General features: G+C 40.2%; 1 protein-coding gene across 3 annotated transcripts in view; it reads left to right on the forward strand.

Moving 5' to 3' along the window:
- Window positions 1-20,270, forward strand: part of EPSTI1 (epithelial stromal interaction 1) — an 89,847-nt gene that overhangs the window by 44,864 nt on the left and 24,713 nt on the right. For 2 of the 3 annotated variants that reach the window (XM_081814966.1, XM_081814965.1), the window contains exons 7-8: window positions 6,605-6,719; window positions 16,841-16,903. In XM_081814966.1, the coding sequence (XP_081671092.1) occupies window positions 6,605-6,719; window positions 16,841-16,903 (178 nt within the window). The remainder of the gene's footprint in view (window positions 1-6,604; window positions 6,720-16,840; window positions 16,904-20,270) is intronic. The other variant, XM_081814967.1, reaches the window with a different exon arrangement.

Below are 20,270 nucleotides of genomic sequence, written 5' to 3' on the forward strand. Positions count from 1 at the left end.
AGGAGGCAAGAATGGAAATGGAGAAGCTAGAGACAACATTACTGCCGGAGTCCAGGTAGGAGTTGGTGTTGGCTCAGTTTAGAGTGACGTCAGTGTTCGTGAATTTCAAGTGAAGCCAATTGACCCCACCACTCCTCCATCCTCCTCCATGTCTACCATCCCCAAACACCTGATATATTATTTTTCCCCAAGTTTAATTCACTTGCTCTGGTACACATGCAGATGGTTGACTTTATCTGAGAAAGAGGAGGGAGAGAATTAAAGGCATTTGTAAAGGAAAGATTGTAAAAATGGACTGTGGACTCTAAGCTGCCCAATAAGTAAAGATGGGTGGGAACTGATGGTGAGAAAGGAGGAAACAAGGGTTTGGAAATCTCAAAGAGGCTAGAAAATTATTGTAGTGAGGATGTTTGTGCAAAGAACATGGAATGACAGAAAGTTCTGTCCAAGAGTGAGATCTGTCATTTCATATGTTGGAGGGAGGATATTTGTTAATGATGATAAAATCTAGGGTAGGACTCGAGAAGTGTTGCTGAGGCAGAATGAAGAGCTACTGGAGATGAGGAAATAAAAAAAACAAACAACAACAACAACAGCAACAAAAAACCCCCCAAAACCAGAGCCTAGGGGCTGGAAGGCAGGGAGGAGATCAAGGACTTCCATGTCACTGACACTAGTTGAGATAGGGAGGAAGGCTAGTCGTAATGAATGAGAGCTGGTTGACCAGATGGTTTGGAGTGTAGCAGTAGCAAAGAGGGGAAGAACTTAGGGTATACTGATATCAGGAGCACTACAGGAACAGACATTCTTTTTTGTAAGTGATGGGGGGGGGGAGAAGTAATGGTCTGCAGTAGCATGGGGAGCAGAGAAGATGCCTGTGTCACCACTAGGCACTGAGGACAATGTAGTATGAGAAATAAAATACCTCCATTTAGGGACCTCGGAGGAAAGCACTGTCTTTAAGATATAGTCTTGGTTTCAGGTAAGGAAGAGATCCGAGGGAGATTTTTTTTTTTTCTTTTGAAATAATTTTCAGTTTGGAGAAAGTCAGAAAAATAGTACAGTGTTTTGCAGTAAGATCTTCTCCTACCTTCCCCTAATGTTAATATCTTATATAAACATAGTACAATTATCAAACTAGAAAATTAACATTGATACAACATTACAAACTACAGGCTTTATCAGAATTTCACCAGTTTCTCTCCAATGTTCTTTTTCTATTTTAGGATCTGATTCAGGATCACATAATATAATTAGTGGTCATGACTATTTCGTTTCCTCCAATCTGTGACAGTGCCTCATTTTTGCCTTATGTTTCATGACCTTGACACTTTCAGTCAGTACTGGTTAGTTACTTTGTAGAATGTCCCTCAAATGTGGGTTTATCTGATGTTTTCTTATGATCAGATTGAGGTTTTAATTTTCAGAATACTAAGAAGTGATGCTGTGTCCTCAGAGCATCATATCAGAGGATACATGATGTTGATGTCCTCCTTATTGCTGATGTTAACTCTCATTACTTGGTTGTGGTAATCTCCAATGTAAAGTTATTTTTTTCCCTTTGTAATTGGGGGAGATACTTTAGGGCTATTCTAATATCAGGTTACCCTCAAATTTTTCCCTACTGATTTAGCTCTGAGTGCTGACAAATGTATGAATGGATTTTGTTCACATCCACTTACATGAAACTAACTCAGGCAAAACGGTATCTGTTTAGTTTATCTGATAACCCATATTGCTAAGCACAAAGCAGAGACTAAAGAAATATCTGTTACCTGCACAAATGCATGTGTAAATGTAAGAATGATTACTTGCTCACCTAACCTTCACGGTGGGGAAGTTCAGGTTTGTGAAGCTATTGTGAAACACAGGAAGAATGTACTGTTAGATAGTACTCATATAGAAGGGCTCCTAAGACACACTGAGGTTTTGTTTTCAAATGAGTGTTATAACATGATTTAATCTTAAGTCAGGATCACATGGACCTAAGAGAATTATGCATATTAAATATCCATCTGTACAACTATAATAGTTCTCAAAATCAACAGGGGTGCTTTTGAGAAACATAGATTCTCAGATCCTACTCCAGGTATGCTGAATTAGAAAGTCCAAGTCTTGAGTACAGTAATTTCCAAGAAGCACCATAGATGATTCTCATGGTTCCAGCCTCACACAGGTCTTCCTATTGGCATTTTGGAAATTATTGTTCAAAGGAACCTAGAATGGCATGTGTAAAGCTTTTCCCCAGTATGCACCACAATGGTGTGTATGCTTTTTGTCTTTTTGAGAAACATTTCAAAATCACAGAAAATATGTATCAACCACTAAAGTCATACCTAAGATTTTGCTTACATGTGGTTCATTTTTAAAAAGAAATTTAAATGGCATGGAGATGAATGAACCCTTTCACTGTTTCCCCCATCCCTCTGTCATTCTCCTAGCAGTAACAGCTGTTCTGGTATGTAACATTTGTCAGTGCCCTTCAGCCAAAGACCACCAGGGATACACCTGTAGTTGAACATGCTGGGTTTATTACTTGTTGCAGATAAAGAAAATGCACCATAAGAAATGGAGGGATAGCTCAGTAAGGCTGCTAGGAATAACTGATTAGGATTTAGGTTTTGGTTGGGTAATTTTGGGAAGGGTCTAAAGAAGCAGGGGATTGCTCTGGATTATGTGTTGTCAGCATGTGGGGACAATTCTATGTTTGGGTGTCTCAATAAATCTTACCCAAAGGAAGGACAGCCTAGATGAGTATAAAGCTGTAATTGGTAAGGAAGTCGCCATTCATTTAGCAAGATGGGGGATATTTGGTCATTTGTGAGATGTACTTATGTGAAGTGGATGCTCTGTGGGATCATTTATGTCCATTAGTAGAACAACATGGCTTAGTCAGATTAGTTTGTAATAACATTGAGGTGTAGATGTGTCAGAACAGTTCCCAGATGCTATGGGCTGCTTTTCTTTTTCTCATCATGTACATTTTTCCAATTTTATTACATATATATGAAACCACACAACCCCCTCTACTCATATATTCAGACTGTTGTTTGTGTCCTTCAGATATTTTGATCACTGTATCATACTTTGACAACTCCCCTCCTCCCCCTACTGGATACTGTTTTTTGGAATTGAACCATATTGATTCTTGATGTAGATCTAGTTCATTTCCTTCTTCCTTTCCATTCTCATCTCCCCCACCCCTGTCCCACCCCCAGCTCCCTCTATCTTCCTTCTCTCTATCTCTGAGACTCTTACAAATGGTGCTGGATTAAATGACCCTGTTCAGGTGTCTTTAAATACCTATGCAAGAGTTTCTCTAGAGTAAGCACCTAGACATGATACATATATTCAACTCTACTAAGTATTGTCAAATACTCTCTGAAGCGGTAACATCAATTTTCCCTTCCATTAGCAATTTATAAAGCGACCAGTTTTGCAAGACACCCTCCCTAGCATCTGGAAGGTTATCATACTTTTTTATACTCTGGGCCTAGGTAGCTTCTAGAACTGACAGGAAGACAAAGCTCAAGGATGAACAGATTCTTCCCCTTTCCCACCTTCCCCTCCCCCGACAAAGGTTCTGAAATACCTAAGCTGCCTAGCTGAATCCTTGAGAATCCTTTTTTTCTCTTCTTCCTCAACTCTTCTTGGCTACCTCTTATAGTTTTGGAATTGATCACCTGAATGGAGAAATGATTCTCTTGTATATATTTCTTTGTGTTGTGTTATGAGGGTACACTAGGTGCTGTAATAGACTTTAAAATATATATATAGATTGAGTAATATGGGTTTTTTTTCTTGCTCATTTAAAGCATGGGTGAACAAGTTCGAGTGGAGGCCCCCTCTACTCATATAGGCAGGCCCCAAACCAATATAGGCTTCCCTAACTTCAGTATACAACTTTCAAGTTTGTGCTGGGGGTTATCTTTATTCCAGCCAGCCAGAAGGAGAAAAACGTGTGGAGGAGCATGTGTGGGAAGTTTATAATTAGTTAGTCCCGGAAGGGGTATGCATCACTCCCTTTCATGTTCGGGGTCAAGACTCGACCCTGTGGCCAACCTCAACTGCAAGGGAGGCCAGGAAATACAGTCAAGTTGTGTGACTAGAAGAGGAGAACATGAATTTGGACATTTAGCAATTCTCTGCTGCAACTGGGTTATATTGAAGTGAGGTTATCCTGAAGACACCTTTTAGGATAAGCTATAGGAATCACCCTAAAAACAAGCAGGAAGGACCCTTGAAGGTCTTAAGTTGGACATGAGTGAACTAAATCTAAACCAAGTCTGAGTTATTGGTAATCCTTTCATCAGTTCTGTGGAGAATAAAGGAAGGAGTCCTCTATTGACGCTTGGGTTAGAGTGATAAAGCAAAACAGGATCATCCCCTCAATAGGTGGCAAAGTCCCAGGATGACAAAGGGCAAGAAACTCCAAGGGAAAAGTGACTCAGTGCTGCAGTCCGGGGTTCTTAGTCTTGTTGGACGTCCCACCGGGAAATTCTACTTTTGCCCTCAAGGAGGTTGTGTATTTTATTTTTATTAAATATGACCACGGTTGCCTACAAGGATCCCAATTCAGTTTAGCCAATATATGGAAATTAGAGTATATACCTAGGCACTGTACTAATAGTAGAGAAATACCAGTTAGTTTAGTAGCTTGGAACTTGGCTTGTTTGTGTACTTAATCTTGGGGAATAATCCACATTCTGCACAGACCCATACTTGTATTCCTGTGACCATCGTTATGATTTAGTCCTGTGGCGTAAGTGGGGCAGTGATCATTGGCAGAAGGGCCGTGGCTAGTGGTTGGCTCCACAGTTAAGAAGCAACCGTCAGCACACAGTGCAGGGCTGCCAGTCAACTTGGCCTGAAGTTCCTTCCTTGTTTTATCATGGTGTTTCTTTTTCACTGCATTTCCTATGTCTGAACTCAGCTAAGGATATTCAGGAATCTCATCCCAACTTCTGGCAACTCTCTTCTTTTAGCACTTTTGACTGATGACTTCATAAAGCCCCAGACAGTGGGGCAGCTTCCAGCTCTGCGACTTCATTAGTCTCCTTGTCTACTCTGGGCAAGATAAGCAATCCTAGACAAATGGAGAGGGTGTTTGTCTCAACTGCTGAAACCTAATGTTTCTCAGGGTTATGTACATCGCTTAACTTTTTGCTCTTCCTTTCCTAACTCAAGCTTCTGACCTTGTTCAAACGCCATGTTCTATCTAAGTAATTATTTGAAGTGATGTGGGCATCTCTGTTTAATTTTGAATTCCTTGTTTTGATTTTACCTCCACTGGATACCATTTATTTTTACCAGACCAGTTGTGTTTCCTTTGATGCCCACATCCTAAGTGCTTGATGAATTGGATCCTAGCAGTAGGACTAAAATATTAGGGGGGAGAAGAGGGATAACTGAGGGAAGGAGGCAGGCAGAGAGCAGGCTGCAAGGAGCTGATGCGATATAAATTAGGCCTCCATGAGGTATTTGGTTGTGAATGTGAAATAAAGTGGTAAAAATCCCACAAATTACAAGAGGAAAGGACAAAGGAATAGAGATCAATGGTAGGCAGCATGGGAAAGTCATTGAAGTAAGGGCTAGGAAACAATTCTAGTGTGCTCTGCTTGACATAGAGGAGAGGAGAAATTGGGGTGATTGGGTTTTTTTTCTTTTTAAAAAATATTTTTTGAGAGAGGGAGAGAGAGGGCACGGGGAGGGAGAAAGGGGGAGGGACAGAGAGAATCTCAAGCAGACTCCCCGCTGAGTGTAGAGCCTGACTCAGGGATCGATCTCATGACCCTAAGATCATGACCTGAGCCAAAACCGAGTCAGACGCTTAACTGACTGAGCCACCCAGGCGCCCCCAGTGGTTTGAGTTTTTAAGGGAAAATCAAAGAACTTCTTATTAGAACTGAGGATATTTCTAGGCCAATCTTTCTGAGCTAAAAAGAGATGTCAGAAATGCAGGCCAGACCAGCAGCACGTCTTAACTTCCATGGGAGGTACAAATCAAATGCGAAGGTGTGTGGGTCTGTCGATCTGTGTGGAGAGAGAGGGCCCATTGCTGCTTTTAGAATCCCAAAGGGGAGGTGGTCCATGATCCATATGTGGTAAAGAATTACTGCATTGGAGGGGCTATGTATCCTGAGAGCAGTCAAAGCCATGAGGGAAATGAGAGGAGAAAGTAGGTGAAGGGCCATGTGAAACCAGTGTGGAATGACAGTCACAGGGGACCCAGTGTAACACAGTTCTGTCGTGAAGTCTGAGTGTCAAGCTTTAAATGCTCAAAAGGGAAGTTAGGACCCCACACTGTGGAATCTGAGAGAGCATTTATCTCCATGTCAAACTACACAAAGTAGACAATATGAAATCATAGATTCACATTCCACAAACAATTTTATATTTTTCAGACTAATGTTCTTCAAGAATGTGGTCTTGCAATAGCATTTTGTTTTGGTCTTCTACGCTACCTTGTTCTCAACTCACCTTTTGTTCTACTCAGGAGATTTTCAGTCATCACCCAATAAAAGTCTAGGCTAGTATCCAAAGGCACAATAAATAATATTTCTATTTTCATGAAGGCACTAACACGTATTTGTGTTCCTGCTAGCAAAACTGCTGAGTTCCTGAGCAGACTGGATGCAGAGTTGCCAGACAGAAGTACCCGTCAAATTGCTCTTCGTGACCCACAGTCTTCAGCTTGGGTAAGTGGAATGCCATGCAGGGTTGCCATCTGGTACTTTATAAAGAGGCATTTAGTGAATGAAGACTAAGGGCATAGAGTGTCCTTATATTGTTGATTGTTGGGACTAAAGGCAGATGACCTGATCTGAAACTTTGACTTCAACTGTTGCTTCCTTCAGCTATAAAATAATGCTGTACTTGTTATCTACATTATGGGCACCTTTCAGCCTCTGAAAAGCCTTTGATCTCACCTAGTCATCCATCTATTTTTCTATCCTTCAAATTTTTATGTTTGCATAAGGTCTATCAAGTGCATACAGTTTCTGCCTGGAAGGACTTTAGTTAAGTGAAGGAGGAAACCATAGCTATAAAGTGAACAGGTGAGCGTAGAGCATATAACAATTAGAAAGTTAAAGCTTAAAGGATGAGTCAGTAACATGAAGAGTCATTCTGGGTGTCAGGAATTAGAACATAGAAGCAAGAATTAAGGTATAATGGCAAGAAAATGCACAGCTTGTGTTAGGGAACAAAAGTTGTGTAGCTCACTCTTCTAGAGAAGGATGCAAGAACCATGAGGGGCAATTTGGGTGGGGTAGTTCATCGTGTAGGCTGTCTTGGGTTCTGCAGGATGCGTAGCAACCCTGACCCCTGGGCACAAAATGCTAGTAGCATCCCCCAGACCTCAAGACTTCCAGAAATGTGTCACACGTGGAGCTCGTGGTGCTCCCGGCAGAACACTGCAGAAATTTGTATGATGATTGGAGAACTTGGACCTCATTCTGTGAGTGCTGAAGGTACTAAACATTTTTAGGGAAGGTTCAAGGTCAGATTTGTATTTTAGCAGAATCACACTGGTAACCATGTGAAGGATGGCTCTAAAGGATTAGAGAGGCAGAGAGGCCTCTAAGAGGCTCTGTGTTAATCCAGGTGAGGAATGAGGAAAGCATGAAGTAGGGCAGTGGGTAGGAGGGTGGAAATGAGAGCACAGGTCAGAGAACCACTTAGAAGGTGAAATTGGCAGGGCCTTGGTTATTGACTAGCTAACTGGGGACAAGAAAGTAAGTGTAATTAAGGATGCCTCTGGGAAAGGGTTGTAGTTGAAAGAAAAGATGGGTTTAAGTTTTCAAGAGTGTTCACTTTTCCAGAGTTTGGGTAGGTAAATTAAGATGTTAGAGAAACCTGATCTTCATTTCCTTCATCCCCCTTTCTCTTTAGTGATCATGTTTTAAAATGTCAAGAACACATGATGACACTCCTTGGGAAAAGGTCCTTATGCTCTTACAAAATTTTAAAAGTTCCTTATTTTTTTGGTCCACTTCTAATGTGTTCCAAAGTCTAGATTTGCCACAGGTCCTGTCATATCTGTTATCTCTTCCCTCACTGTAGGGCACTAGAGGAATGAGAAGCTGTAGGTAGTAGAGCTAAATCCCGTGTAGGGACAGTACTTGACGTCTATCCAGATACCCTGTGGCTGTGAGGGAGGGGAGGAAAGACAGGAATTGGATAGCATTATCAACTGGGTGCTTGGCTGCCAGGATGGGCTTGATTTTGCTTGAGGGCTTCCTGAATCCTATGGTCTGAAACACCTGGCAGAACTGTGTGTGCCTGCTCAATTGATTTTTGGCTCGTTTCTTCAATTTAACAAGATCATCCTGAATTTTAATATTGTTGTCCAAAACATGAGTCATTTCTCCCAGAGCTGTGTTTTCTGTGGATTGATTATTGCATTAGTCACACGATCCTCAGAGCTATTAATAGAAAATAAGGGGCAGCATTGCACCCAGGATGGTTCTTGATGAGCTGCATTCAATAGCTGCTCCCCTTTCAACACCAAACTTATTAACAATTTGTTGGTGTTCAATATACTTAAGTGACTTTTTTTTTACCCATATTGTACTCTTCTCATTCTGTCTAATCCATACGCATAGAATGGCTCTGAGAATGCTCTGCAGAACCATTTCTGACGCTTTAGGAACGTCCCACATATACAGGGCACTTTTTGTGATGTGGAAAGAAGACACTAGCAGTTTGCCTCAATTATTATCAACGTATGGAATGTGAACACTGTGTGGTACCCATTTATATGGGTTGTGATGAGCTGCAAGGCTTCAAGTTAAAAAAAAAACAACAATTTTAACATAATGCAACTTTTCTGAGAAAATTGTTCTTATCACCCCACTTATTTAAATGTGGATTTTCCATGGGCAGATGGGAATTTAATAAATACTATGCAATTCCATCAAGACTACAAGAAAATTCCTTTAAGTGATACATAAGAGAACTTCAGACAAAAGATGCAGTGTTTACTTACACATGGATTGATAGAGTTCTCTGTAGTGTGTGTGTGTGTGTGTGTGTGTGTGTGTAGTCAGAAGTCCCAGCATCATCATGCCTTCCCTAATCATTAACACTGAATATTTCTGGTTATACACTAAATGGTTTCCAGTCCACTTTGTTGCTTCTTGCCTCCTCTTCTACAGAGAAGAATAATGTAAAAAATCTCATTCTGTGGTTCCACTGCCCAGTGGCTCCCTGTATCTTCAAAGATAAAGTCAAAATGCTTTAGCTTAAGCACAAAGCCCTTTCTGCCCTCTGCCCTCCTCCCTCCCTGCATGATACCTTTCTCTACATAGACTCTAGGTCTCTGCCACTCCAAGTATGGGGTCTGTGGACCAGTAATACAGGCATCACCTGGGAGCCTATAGAGGTATAGACAAATCTCAGGCTCCACTCCAGACCTGAATAGGAAACTGCATTTTAACACAGTCTGTGGTCACGTGTGTACACATTAATGTTTGGGGGGCGCTGCTCCCTTCATGCCTTTCCAGCCATTTCCTCTCACTTCCGCTCCTTAGAAGCCCTAGTGCAGTTTGGTTTAACTTTTATCCATGTGCCACATGTTTTTAAAAAGTCAACAGGGTGATGGGTATTAAGGAGGGCATGTGTTGTGATGTGCACTGGGTGTTATAGGAATCATTGAACACTATATCAAAAACTAATGATGTACTAGGCAGTGGCTAACTGAACATAATAAAACAAAGTCAGCACTTAAAGAAATACCTGTGTCCCTTGCACCCTTTCCACCTCTTTCCCACTCCCAATATTTTAAACTCCTTGCATTAATTTCCCATTACTTCTAAAATAAGTCCTGGGGATGTAAGGCCCAGCATGTGACTCTAGTTAACAACACTGGACTGTGTATTTGAAAGTTGCTAAGAGAGATCTTAAAAGTTCTAGTCACAAGGAAAACATTTTGTAACTATGTATGGTGACAGATATTAACTAGGCTTATTGAGGTGATTTTGCAATATACACAAACATTGAATCGTTATGTTGTACACGTGAAACTAATACAATGTTATGTCAGTTATGCCTCTATAAAAAAAACTTCCCGTTGCTGCTGTAACAAATTACTGCAAACTTAGTGGCTTAAGATGCACAGATTTGTTCCATTACAGATGTGGAGGTCAGAAGTCAGCATTGAGTATGAAGGGGCTAAAATCAGGGTGTCAGCAGGGCTGGCTTCTCCTGGAGGCACAAGGTGGGGGGTGGGGGGATCCGTTCCTTGCCTCTTCTAGCTTCCCTTTGGCTGCCAACACTCTGGCCCCTCAGCATGTGGCTGCATCTACCCTCTGCTTTCATCCTCACATCACTTCCCTTTGACTTTCTTGCCTTCCATCTGTAAGGACCCTTGTGATTACATTGGGCTCACCTGGATCATCCAGGATCCTCTTCTATCTCAGAAGCCTCAATTTCAGCAAAGTCCCTTTTGCTATGTAAGGTGACATTCACAGCTTCCAGGCATTGAGACGTGGACATCTTTGGGGGGCCATTATTCTTCCCACCACACTCTCCTAGCTGTTTGTTATCTGGATTCATCTACCCAATGTATATATTGCTATTGCTTGACTAATCAAGTTTAGATTTTGTTAATTTATTCCTTCCTCTCCATTCTCCTAATATAAAACTCTTCAGTATTTCATGCTTTCTCTTACTATGACTACATAAATTTTTTCTCACTGCCAAGCTAGTTAGTATACTTTACATTTTCTTTCTTTTACAACTTTTCAAAAATTTTGCTAACATTGGCTTGGCTTCCTCTGAACATTTATTTGAATGCCTTCCTTCAGATTTTGTGACTGTTCCACCAAGTGTTTCTGATGCAAATTTCCACAAAATTTTCCATTTTGTGCCTGTGAGAAAGCTTGTCAGTTTCGGGTTCCTTTCCCTCCTGGAAACAGCCCTCTTGCAGCAGTCTTCTGCCTTAACCGGGGCTGGTTGTTCATTTGGCCTCCTACACAGCTGTTATTTTGGGAGTTTCCTTTCACTGAATGGTTCTCAACCTCATCTACACATGGGAATCACCTGGGGCGTTTTAAAATTCACTGATGCCTGGGTCTTCCCCTCAGAGATCCTGTTGTATTGTGGCCTGGGCTCTAGGGCTTTTAAAACTGCCCAGGTAATTCTAATGTGCAGCCTAGGATGAGGCTCGCTGTTTTAAGGTCATCTGGGGAATTGCTCTTATTTGTTTTCCTATGTTGGGTCCCCTGATTTCTGGGTCTCCTATCTTCTATGTTCTTGTTTTATTTCTTTGTTTTGATGGAGCGTATTATTTAGTGGCTTCCCAAGAGAAGATGCATGCTCAGGTCATTGCATATCTGAAACTATCTTTATTGAGCCCTCACACTTAGCTTGTAATTTTCTAATAAGTATTCCAAATTAGAAATAATTTTCCTTCAGAATTCTGAAGGCATTGCTATTCTACCTTTGAGTGTTGGTTCCTGAGAAATCCAAAGCAATCTGAATTTCATTACTTATACATAAGGGTTTTATCCCGCTTCCCCTGAAAATGTTTTAATATCTCCTTTTTTTCCCCCTGGTATTCTGTAATTTTGTAATAATGTACCCTAGTATGAGGGTCATTTATATTCATTTTCAGTCTGGAAACTCATTTCTGGTTCTAGGTGATTTTCTTGTGTTATTTCTTTGATTTATTTCCCTTCATTTTCTCTAAGGAATTCTTATTATTGAAATCCTAGGCCTCCTGGATTTATTTTCTTCTTTGTGGAAAAAAAATATTTTTCTCCTTTAATTTATCTTGGACCTTTTTTTCTCCTTCTTGGCGTATTGGGTTAGACAAATCTCCTGTCCTTTCCCTCCTGAGTGTCTCCTTTCCTGTCTTGTGACTGCACACACACACTTCTGACAACAGATGTGTGGGAACTTTCCTTACACCAGCCATTTCTGTGACATCAGCTGGGGGTCCCAGAGTTTAACTCAGTTCAGACACTACCTACCTGGAGGTTCCCACAGGGGTTAAGGGCTCAGTTCCACAACACTGCCCTCCCTTCAGATGGCAAATTGCAAGTAGGTCCCCAGGTTACCCATAACTTCTGTCAAACATGGCTACAAATCGGGGGTTCCCATGGCTCCTTTCCTGGGTTCCCTTACTTTGGTAGAGTGGCTCACAGAACTCAGGGAAACATTTATGTTTACCAGTTTATTAAAGGATATGATAAAGGATACAGATGAACAGCCAGATGAACATAGAGTGAGGTCTGGGAGTGTCCTGAGTGCAGGTGCTTCTGTCCCTGTGGGTTGGGATAGGGTCAAACTCCCAGTGTGGATGAGTTCATCTCCCTGGAAATTCCCAGAACCCTCATACTTCTGGGATTTTATGTAGGGATCATGTAGGCATGATCAATAATTAACTCCATATCCAGCCCCTCTCCCCTCTCTGGAGGGTTGGAGGGGACTGGTTGGGAAATTCTAAGCTTCTAATCATGGCTTGGTCTTTCTGGTGACCAGTTCCCATCCTGGAGCCCATCCAGCAAGCCTCATTAGAACAAAGATGCTGTAATGCTCTTAACACTTAGGAATTTATATGGGTTTAGGAGCCCTGTGTGAGAGATGGGGTCAAAGACAAATATGAAACCAAGAGATGCTCTTATCACTTAGGAAATACTTAGGAAACTACAAAGGTTTTAGGATGTCTGTGCCAGGAACGGGGGCAGAGATGCACACGTGTGTGTGTGTGTGTGTACACATATTTTTTCTGTTATCTCACATGTTTTCTTGACTATCTTCTAAATATTTTATGGGCCGCCTTTTTGTGGGGGGAGGGAAGATATTTTTATTTTCCAAGACCTTCTTTCTTCTTTGTTGCTTCTTAAAAATAGCAGCCTGTGGGGCGCCTGGGTGGCTCAGTCGTTAAGCGTCTGCCTTCGGCTCAGGTCACGATCCCGGGGTCTTGGGATCGAGCCCTGCATCGGGCTCCCTGCTCGGCGGGTATCCTGCTTCTCCCTCTCCCACTCCCCCTGCTTGTGTTCCCTCTCTTGCTGTGTCTCTCTCTGTCAAATAAACAAATAAAATCTTTTAAAAAAATAAAAATAGCAGCCTGTTCTTGTTTCATGGATAAAATATCACCTTCTAGCCCTCAGAGGACCCAGTGCAGGGAGCAGAGGAAAACTTCAAAGAAGGGGGCCCAGAGGCTCACTACTCAGTATGCAGGATTTTATACAGTCCTTTCACTCTCCAACTGGGATTTGACCACCGTGACCTTCTGTGCTAGGTGTGCCTGGTTTAGTTTATCCAGAGAATACATTTCTGATTTACTGTCAGTGTTGGGAGAATTAGTGGCTGAATTTTCAGGGTGGGAGCAGGAATAGCCACTTTCCCATCTTCCATCTGTCGTCCTCGACAGCTGTCGCATCCTTCTTGGGCCCTCACGTTGCTCTGTGGAGAAAACCAGCTTCTTGTGGGTATCTTGGTTTCTGAATGTAGAGTTTGATTCATTTTCTCCTCTGTGCAGGGTAATTTCTGAGAGAAGGATGGCACAGAAACATTTTTACTCCACCATCTTGAAATGGGAACTTAATTGCTTGTCACAGGTTGAATTGTGGTCTCCACGCCCACCTCAATTCATTTGTTGAAGTCCCCACCCTCTGTACCTCAGGGTGTGACTGTATTCAAGATTGGGTCTTTATAGAGATAATAATAAAACGAGGTCATTAGGGTGGGCTGTAATCTAACAGGACAGGTGTCCTTATAAAAACGGGAAATCTGGACACAGAGACAGACATGTCTACAAGGAAGATGATATGAAGAGACAGGGAGAAAATGGCCATCTACAAGCCAAGGAGATCCTAGATCCTTCCCTCACAGACCTCAGAAGGAATCAACATTACAGATACCTTATTTTTGAACTTCTAGTCTCTAGAACTGTGAGACAATAGATTTCTGTGTGTTTAAGGTCCCCAGACTGTGGTACTTTGTTATGTCAGCCCTAACAAACTAATGCCATGCTATTTTTCATTTGTTCACACAGTGCCCTTCCCCCTGCTTAGTCTGATTCATGCTTCTCTCTAAAACGCAACTTAGGTCAACCCATTTTGAGAAGGTGTTCTTTTTTTTTTTAAGATTTTATTTATTGATTTATTTGACAGAGAGAGAGAGAGAAAGGGAACACAAGCGGGAGGAGTGGGAGAGGGAGAAGCAGACTCCCTGCTGAGCAGGGAGCCCGATGTGGGTTTCGATCCCAGGACCCCAGGATCATGACCTGAGCTGAAGGCAGATGCTTAAGCGACTGAGCCACTCAGACACCCCAAGGTGTTCTGATCCAGTTTAATTAAATGTGCTTTTTAGCTTCTTCTGTCCGTAATACCCATCATGCTCTACTGTAATCATCAGTCATCTTGTCTGACTTCCACACTAGGCTATGAGGCACTTGAGGTCTGAGATCATGTCTTACAAAGTGCTTGCACATAGAGGCTTAAATATTATTTATTGAATGTATGTATTATAAGCATAACTTTTGGGGCAGGGTGAGTAAAAATGTATATTTTGGTTGAATAACAAAAATTTAGTATTAATATTATATTAATATTTAGTGATAGAAAAATCATGTGAATACAATGACAGAAATTGCTGGGATTTAGAACTAAGAAAAATCATGATCAAAAGTCCCCCCCCCCCATTATTTTTGAACAGAAACTTCCTGTCCTGCCTGGGAATCACAGCTGGGTAAGCAAGAATTAGGATTGCAAGTAACTTTGAACTCTTCATAGTTGAGGAGCCATGTGACTTCCCAGTTTCTGTGGCCTTTTTAAAATGACACTTTGTGTCTAATCACTGTGTTTTTTTCTGAGTAAAAAAACTAGGACCCGTATTCTGATAAAAGACCAATAAAGTGGTTAGGTTTAAAAGGAAGTTATACAAATAGAATTTAGGTTTCTCACTCAATCATCATATCTGCTTTAACTAAATATTTTATTACTCCTTTTAATCTCTTGAGTAGAAGATGTATGCCCCTGGTCCATTTCCTTCTTTCAGGTCTTATATGGAATACTTGTGATAAAGACTAGCCTTCTCTAATGTAAAAAGAAGGGGTCATTAGAGAACAACTCTTCACCTTCAGTGTCTTATCACAGTTCTCTTGTGTTTAGGATTTAGATAAGAGAAAATCCTAGGATATTTTTGCCCGTTTAATGAAGCAGGATTTGAATATGTGAGCGCTTTCTGAACACATCTGGAGTTCCACTATTCCAATTAGTAGTGCTGTAGATGATACCATTCCAAAGGCCTCTCTCCCTTCCTGGCAAGTGCTTATTATTTGATGGAATGTGGGTTTTTATAGTGACAGAAATGGGGGAATGAATTAAGAAGTGCTTGAGAAAAATTATAGTAAGGAAAGGTGGCGGGGGGGGGGGGACCAGCCTTTATAAGCTTTATGGGTTATTAGTCCAAAGAACTAGGCCTGAAATATGTAGTGTCCTGCCATGATGCTGCTGGTAGTTTTATGGGAACAATGGCATTTCCTACATATTAGCTTATCAGGCTGACCTCTCTGCCTCACAGAGGGTAGGCTACAAATCACTGTGAACAGAGAAAGTGTATGACAAATGAACAGACAAAATACTTGAAATCTCATAAATTCCAGAAGGCATGGTCACTATGCCAGTGTGTGAAACCCTGTTGTGCTGGGTCAGTGGGACTGGAGGGCATTCTACTGTGTGTGCTCGTTCTCCTAACGCTGCCCCTTGAGGCTCTAATTCAGCCAGAGGTAATGACTCTTGTGTTGCTGAACAGCCTTTGTTTTCCTTCTCAGAAATAAAAATGAGCTTCAGGTACCAATGAAGGATGCAAAGACTTAGAAAGAAATGCATCTCTGGAATTCTGTGGTATCAGTCACCAGTTGACAGGCTATTTAATAGGATACCATTAATGAGGAGTAGGTATATCAGTGCTTCTAAAGTCACCGTCTCTATTGCTTGTCTCTGAGATGAACTGATCAGCTACTTAGAGTCTATATAATTTACAGAAGAATATAGCTTTATTTGAGAGCAATATCTTTCCTAGGCAGGGACCACTTTCCAGAATTTACATGTGTAAGCCATTAGTTGAGTTCCGTATATGTTGAATTCCATATATGTTGAATATGACAGCATTTTAGCTGAGCAGCAAAGGAGTAGGAAGTGTTGAAGGAGGGATATTCCAGGCAAGGAGGAGAATGGTGGATTCAGGGCTTCGGAGTCTGATCACCTGGAATTGGAGATCCATTTGGCCTTGTGGTCCAATCAAGTTATTTCACATACCCAAGTCCATTTCCTTATTCACAAAATGAGGATAATATCTACTTCATAGAATTTAAGGGTTAAACAAAGTAATAGCAATAAATGCCTGGCAATTTAATGCATTGATGCTATTGTAAATGAGGTAAAAACTATAGATTTTCCTCCTCCTTGATGGGCTTATTCTTAGTCCAGTTTCATCTCCATTCTCTCTCCTTACCAGAGTCTAGTTAGAACTGCTGTTAGTTAGTTGGAATATACTTGGAATAGAGGAAAGTTAAATACGTTTTTCAAATCCTTATCACTAGAAGAATAAACTATGTTGATTATCTCTGAAGGGATATTTTTAAGCTTAATTAAACAAACATTTAGATCATCCTTTAAAATGTGCTGGATGATTATGCTTATACTAGCCTTGTTTTTATATATCCCCAGGGACATCTTCAGACATATGCATAAATCACTCAATAAGCAAGTGTGTATGGAGAGCTTACTGTATGCTTGATACAGAGGTTGAGTTATTAGAACCAGTCCCGTGGCAGGCAGACTAGCATATTGTGGTGATGCTTTTTCCTATGATTTTTTTTTATAAGGATTCTCTAAAGGAAGAAGAAAATAAAAAATTGCAAAAGAAGAAGGAGGAACAACATCAGAAGGTATTCACAAGATCCTATTAGTCACTGCTAATTATTTGCTTGTAGTACTAGATAATTTTGAAGGTTTTCTGAACAAAAATATTTACATACATGAAAATTATGAAAAAACAAGCATTAAAAATAAAAAGTGAGATCCGGGTGTATTTTAAGAGTATGATGGGGTGTGGTCAAAACTTCTGTTCAAAACTCTCATGGTACTTAGCTTCATAGAGGGGGTATAGTGTATCTGCTGTAGGTGGGCCAGTAATTCAGAAGATAACAGAACACTCGTGAACTTCTGATCTACAATATATATCAATGTCACTGTCATTTTTCAAACCAAAGATATATGAAATTATAAATAGTGTTCAGAGAATACTATAATGCATAACAAATAGCCATAAAAAGTTATGAAACTAGCTTAACTATTCACCTAAAAATGCACATATAAAACGAGGATACTCTACACATGTACACAAATATGTGAGGTATTCCAAATGTTTTGAGAATAGAAATCAGTGAAATGAATGCAGAGCCTCCTAAGAACAGTGCTTAAAGGGTAATTCTTGTTAGGATATAAAATTTCTGGCATGATAACCAAAAACATTCAATGTTGTAACTTGATGGTCATACTTGCCTTTTCTACATATGCTCAGATGGGGCCAGAAGCTCCTCAGCATGGGATGAGAATGAAGACCAGTGGTTTGCTCCAACGTGTCTCTTCATTCCAGATCTTTTAAAGAACAAAATAAATTATTTAGCTGGTTGGACACCATTATCTTCCCCATCATTCTCCTTTTCCAACTTCTCCTCTTGCCATATTGGTGGTTGATAAATCCTGTCATTTCTTCCAGAATATCTCTCAAATCTATTCCTTTATTATACAATTAACTTGAATTCTAACTCTCATTTGATTTCCTTGAGTTAACTGGTTTAAATTTTTTCTTTATGTCTTTGCTGCACAACATAATTTATTATGGCAATTGTGTGTAAAATCACTTTATGAAATAGACTGTATGTACTGATTGTCACTGCTATAATTTGACCCTTTTGAGTGCTATCCTCCTTCCAACAATGGTCAGCCCCTTACTCGTCATTTCCATCAGCATACAGCATAGATGACTGTGTCATTCAACTGCTTTGTGCATCGTTGGTAATAATTAAATCATTGGAAGAAATAATGTAAGTTGTACAGTTAGTTATTGAGCCACTATGTAAATAATGAAGAATCCAAAAAACATTTTTATTCCTTTGTGCTTTTTTAAAAACATCTTTTTCTTTTGACAAAGGCCTCATATTGAAATCCTCAATTAAATAATTAATATTATAGTGAGATTCTGTAGTAATTAGCATATAGCAGCTAAGTCTGATGTACACTTGTGTTGTATTTTCAATAATGTCTGTCAAGTGACATGTAAATGTTGGTCTATTTCTATGACCTTTTAACTTAATATCAAGTCCTGAGGTACTTAGATAATGAGGAGAATGTTGTGAAGTCGGTGTTAAGATATGATTTATATAAAAATAACTTCTAGTGAATTTTAAATAGTACTTTATAAAGTTTGGTGGAATACTTGCAACATGAAAACCATTAAAAGTAGAACATTTCACAAAGAGAATGCTCAACAGATTAGAAAATCAGATCTGGGATTTAATTTTCAGGTTGAGCAGTTATTTTAAACAGTGAAAATTAAGCTTTTTATTTCTTAATCTTATTTTTCTTCTAGAGTTAGACAAATATTGATACATATTTTCTGGTTATTGATTGAGCATATTTTTCTTTTGCATAAATTATTTCCCTTTACTTACTGTAGCTTTTAGTAAAATGACTAACTTTGGCATATACATAATCCCATCATTAGAGTTTTCAATAACAGTAGGAGAGAGAAGGATATTTACCTTATTATTATTATTTTTTAAAGATTTTATTTATTTTTTAGAGAGCGAGCGAGAGGGAAACAGCATGAGAGGGGAGAGGGTCAGAGGGAGAAGCAGGCTTCCCGCTGAGCCGGGAGCCCGATGCGGGACTCGATCCCAGGACCCTGGGATCATGACCTGAGCCGAAGGCAGACGCTTAACCATCTGAGCCACCCAGGCGCCCGGATATTTACCTTATTTTTATTTCTCTTCCTTTTTGTTCAATCTGTTGTTTACATGTCCATGAAGGCATTTCCTGATTGGTAGAATCTCTCATTCTGTATCACTTCTAGGATTTCGCTTAAGAAAACAAGGATCATGTTTATGGTAAGAAGATACAGAAAAGAACCCCAGACGTATAATATCACATCTATTCATGTGTTTATTCATTTCATTCATTCAACAAATATTTAGTGAACACCCACGATGAAGTGATTCATGAGCAGATAATCTAAGTTGAGGTGATAGTACATTTATTTTCTCTGTGTGTCTTTTTCACATTCTTTCATTACTCTGATCTCTGGACACAGTAGGTTCTTCCTTAAAGTTAACCTTTCCATATTTTACATTTAATTCAGTTCCCTCTTCTTACATAAATTTACTTAATTCCCCTTTTCCCCTATATACTCAATATATTCTTCTCATTTGACTGCTTTTTTGGGGGAACAAGTACACTCACTCTTGAATTTCTAAAGTAACCCCTTCCCTTGATTCTGCTATCCTTAGAGATACTATCTCTTCTGCTTCTACTGGGAAAAAAAAAAAAAAAAGACAAAGGTAATTTTACTATAATCACATCTTTATTATCCATTTTGCCCTTCGTTCCTTATGTTCTGACTTATATTTAGAAATGCTTGTACCAAAACCTCTCCAAAGGTAAATTCCTTCAATTCAGTGGTCATTTTGCAATCCCTGTCTCCCTGTAACTCTGTAACAGTATTTAATACCACTTTGAAGCTTTCCTTTTCTAGCTTTTTTTTTTTTTCCTGGTGGATCTATCTCAGAGTAATCTATTCCAGTATCTGTCCATCCATCCATCCATCCATCCATCCATCCATCCATCCATCCATCCTATCAACAAACATGTATTGAACTCCTATTATATTTGGAGGCTTCTGCAAGATGCTAGAGCTTCAATGAAGAACAGGATAGACAAGATCCCTGACTTCCCAAAGTTTGCTTCTATTTTTTTTTAAAAGATTTTATTTATTTATTTAACAGAGAGACAGCAAGAGAGGGGGAACACAAGCATGGGGAGTGGGAGAGGGAGAAGCATGCTTCCCGCTGAGCAGGGAGCCCGATCTGGGGCTTGATCCCAGGACCCCGGGATCATGACCTGAGCCGAAGGCAGACGCTTAAGGACTGAGCCACCCAGGTGCCCCCCCAAAGTTTGCTTCTCAATGGAGGAGATAGACAATTAAAAGGAGACAAAGAAATAAAACACTGCATGTTTTAATTTATGGTGATCAGT

The sequence above is a fragment of the Leptonychotes weddellii genome, chromosome 3, assembly GCF_054177405.1.
Source record: "Leptonychotes weddellii isolate Sample4059 chromosome 3, ASM5417740v2, whole genome shotgun sequence".
NCBI classification, from domain to species: Eukaryota; Metazoa; Chordata; class Mammalia; order Carnivora; family Phocidae; genus Leptonychotes; species Leptonychotes weddellii.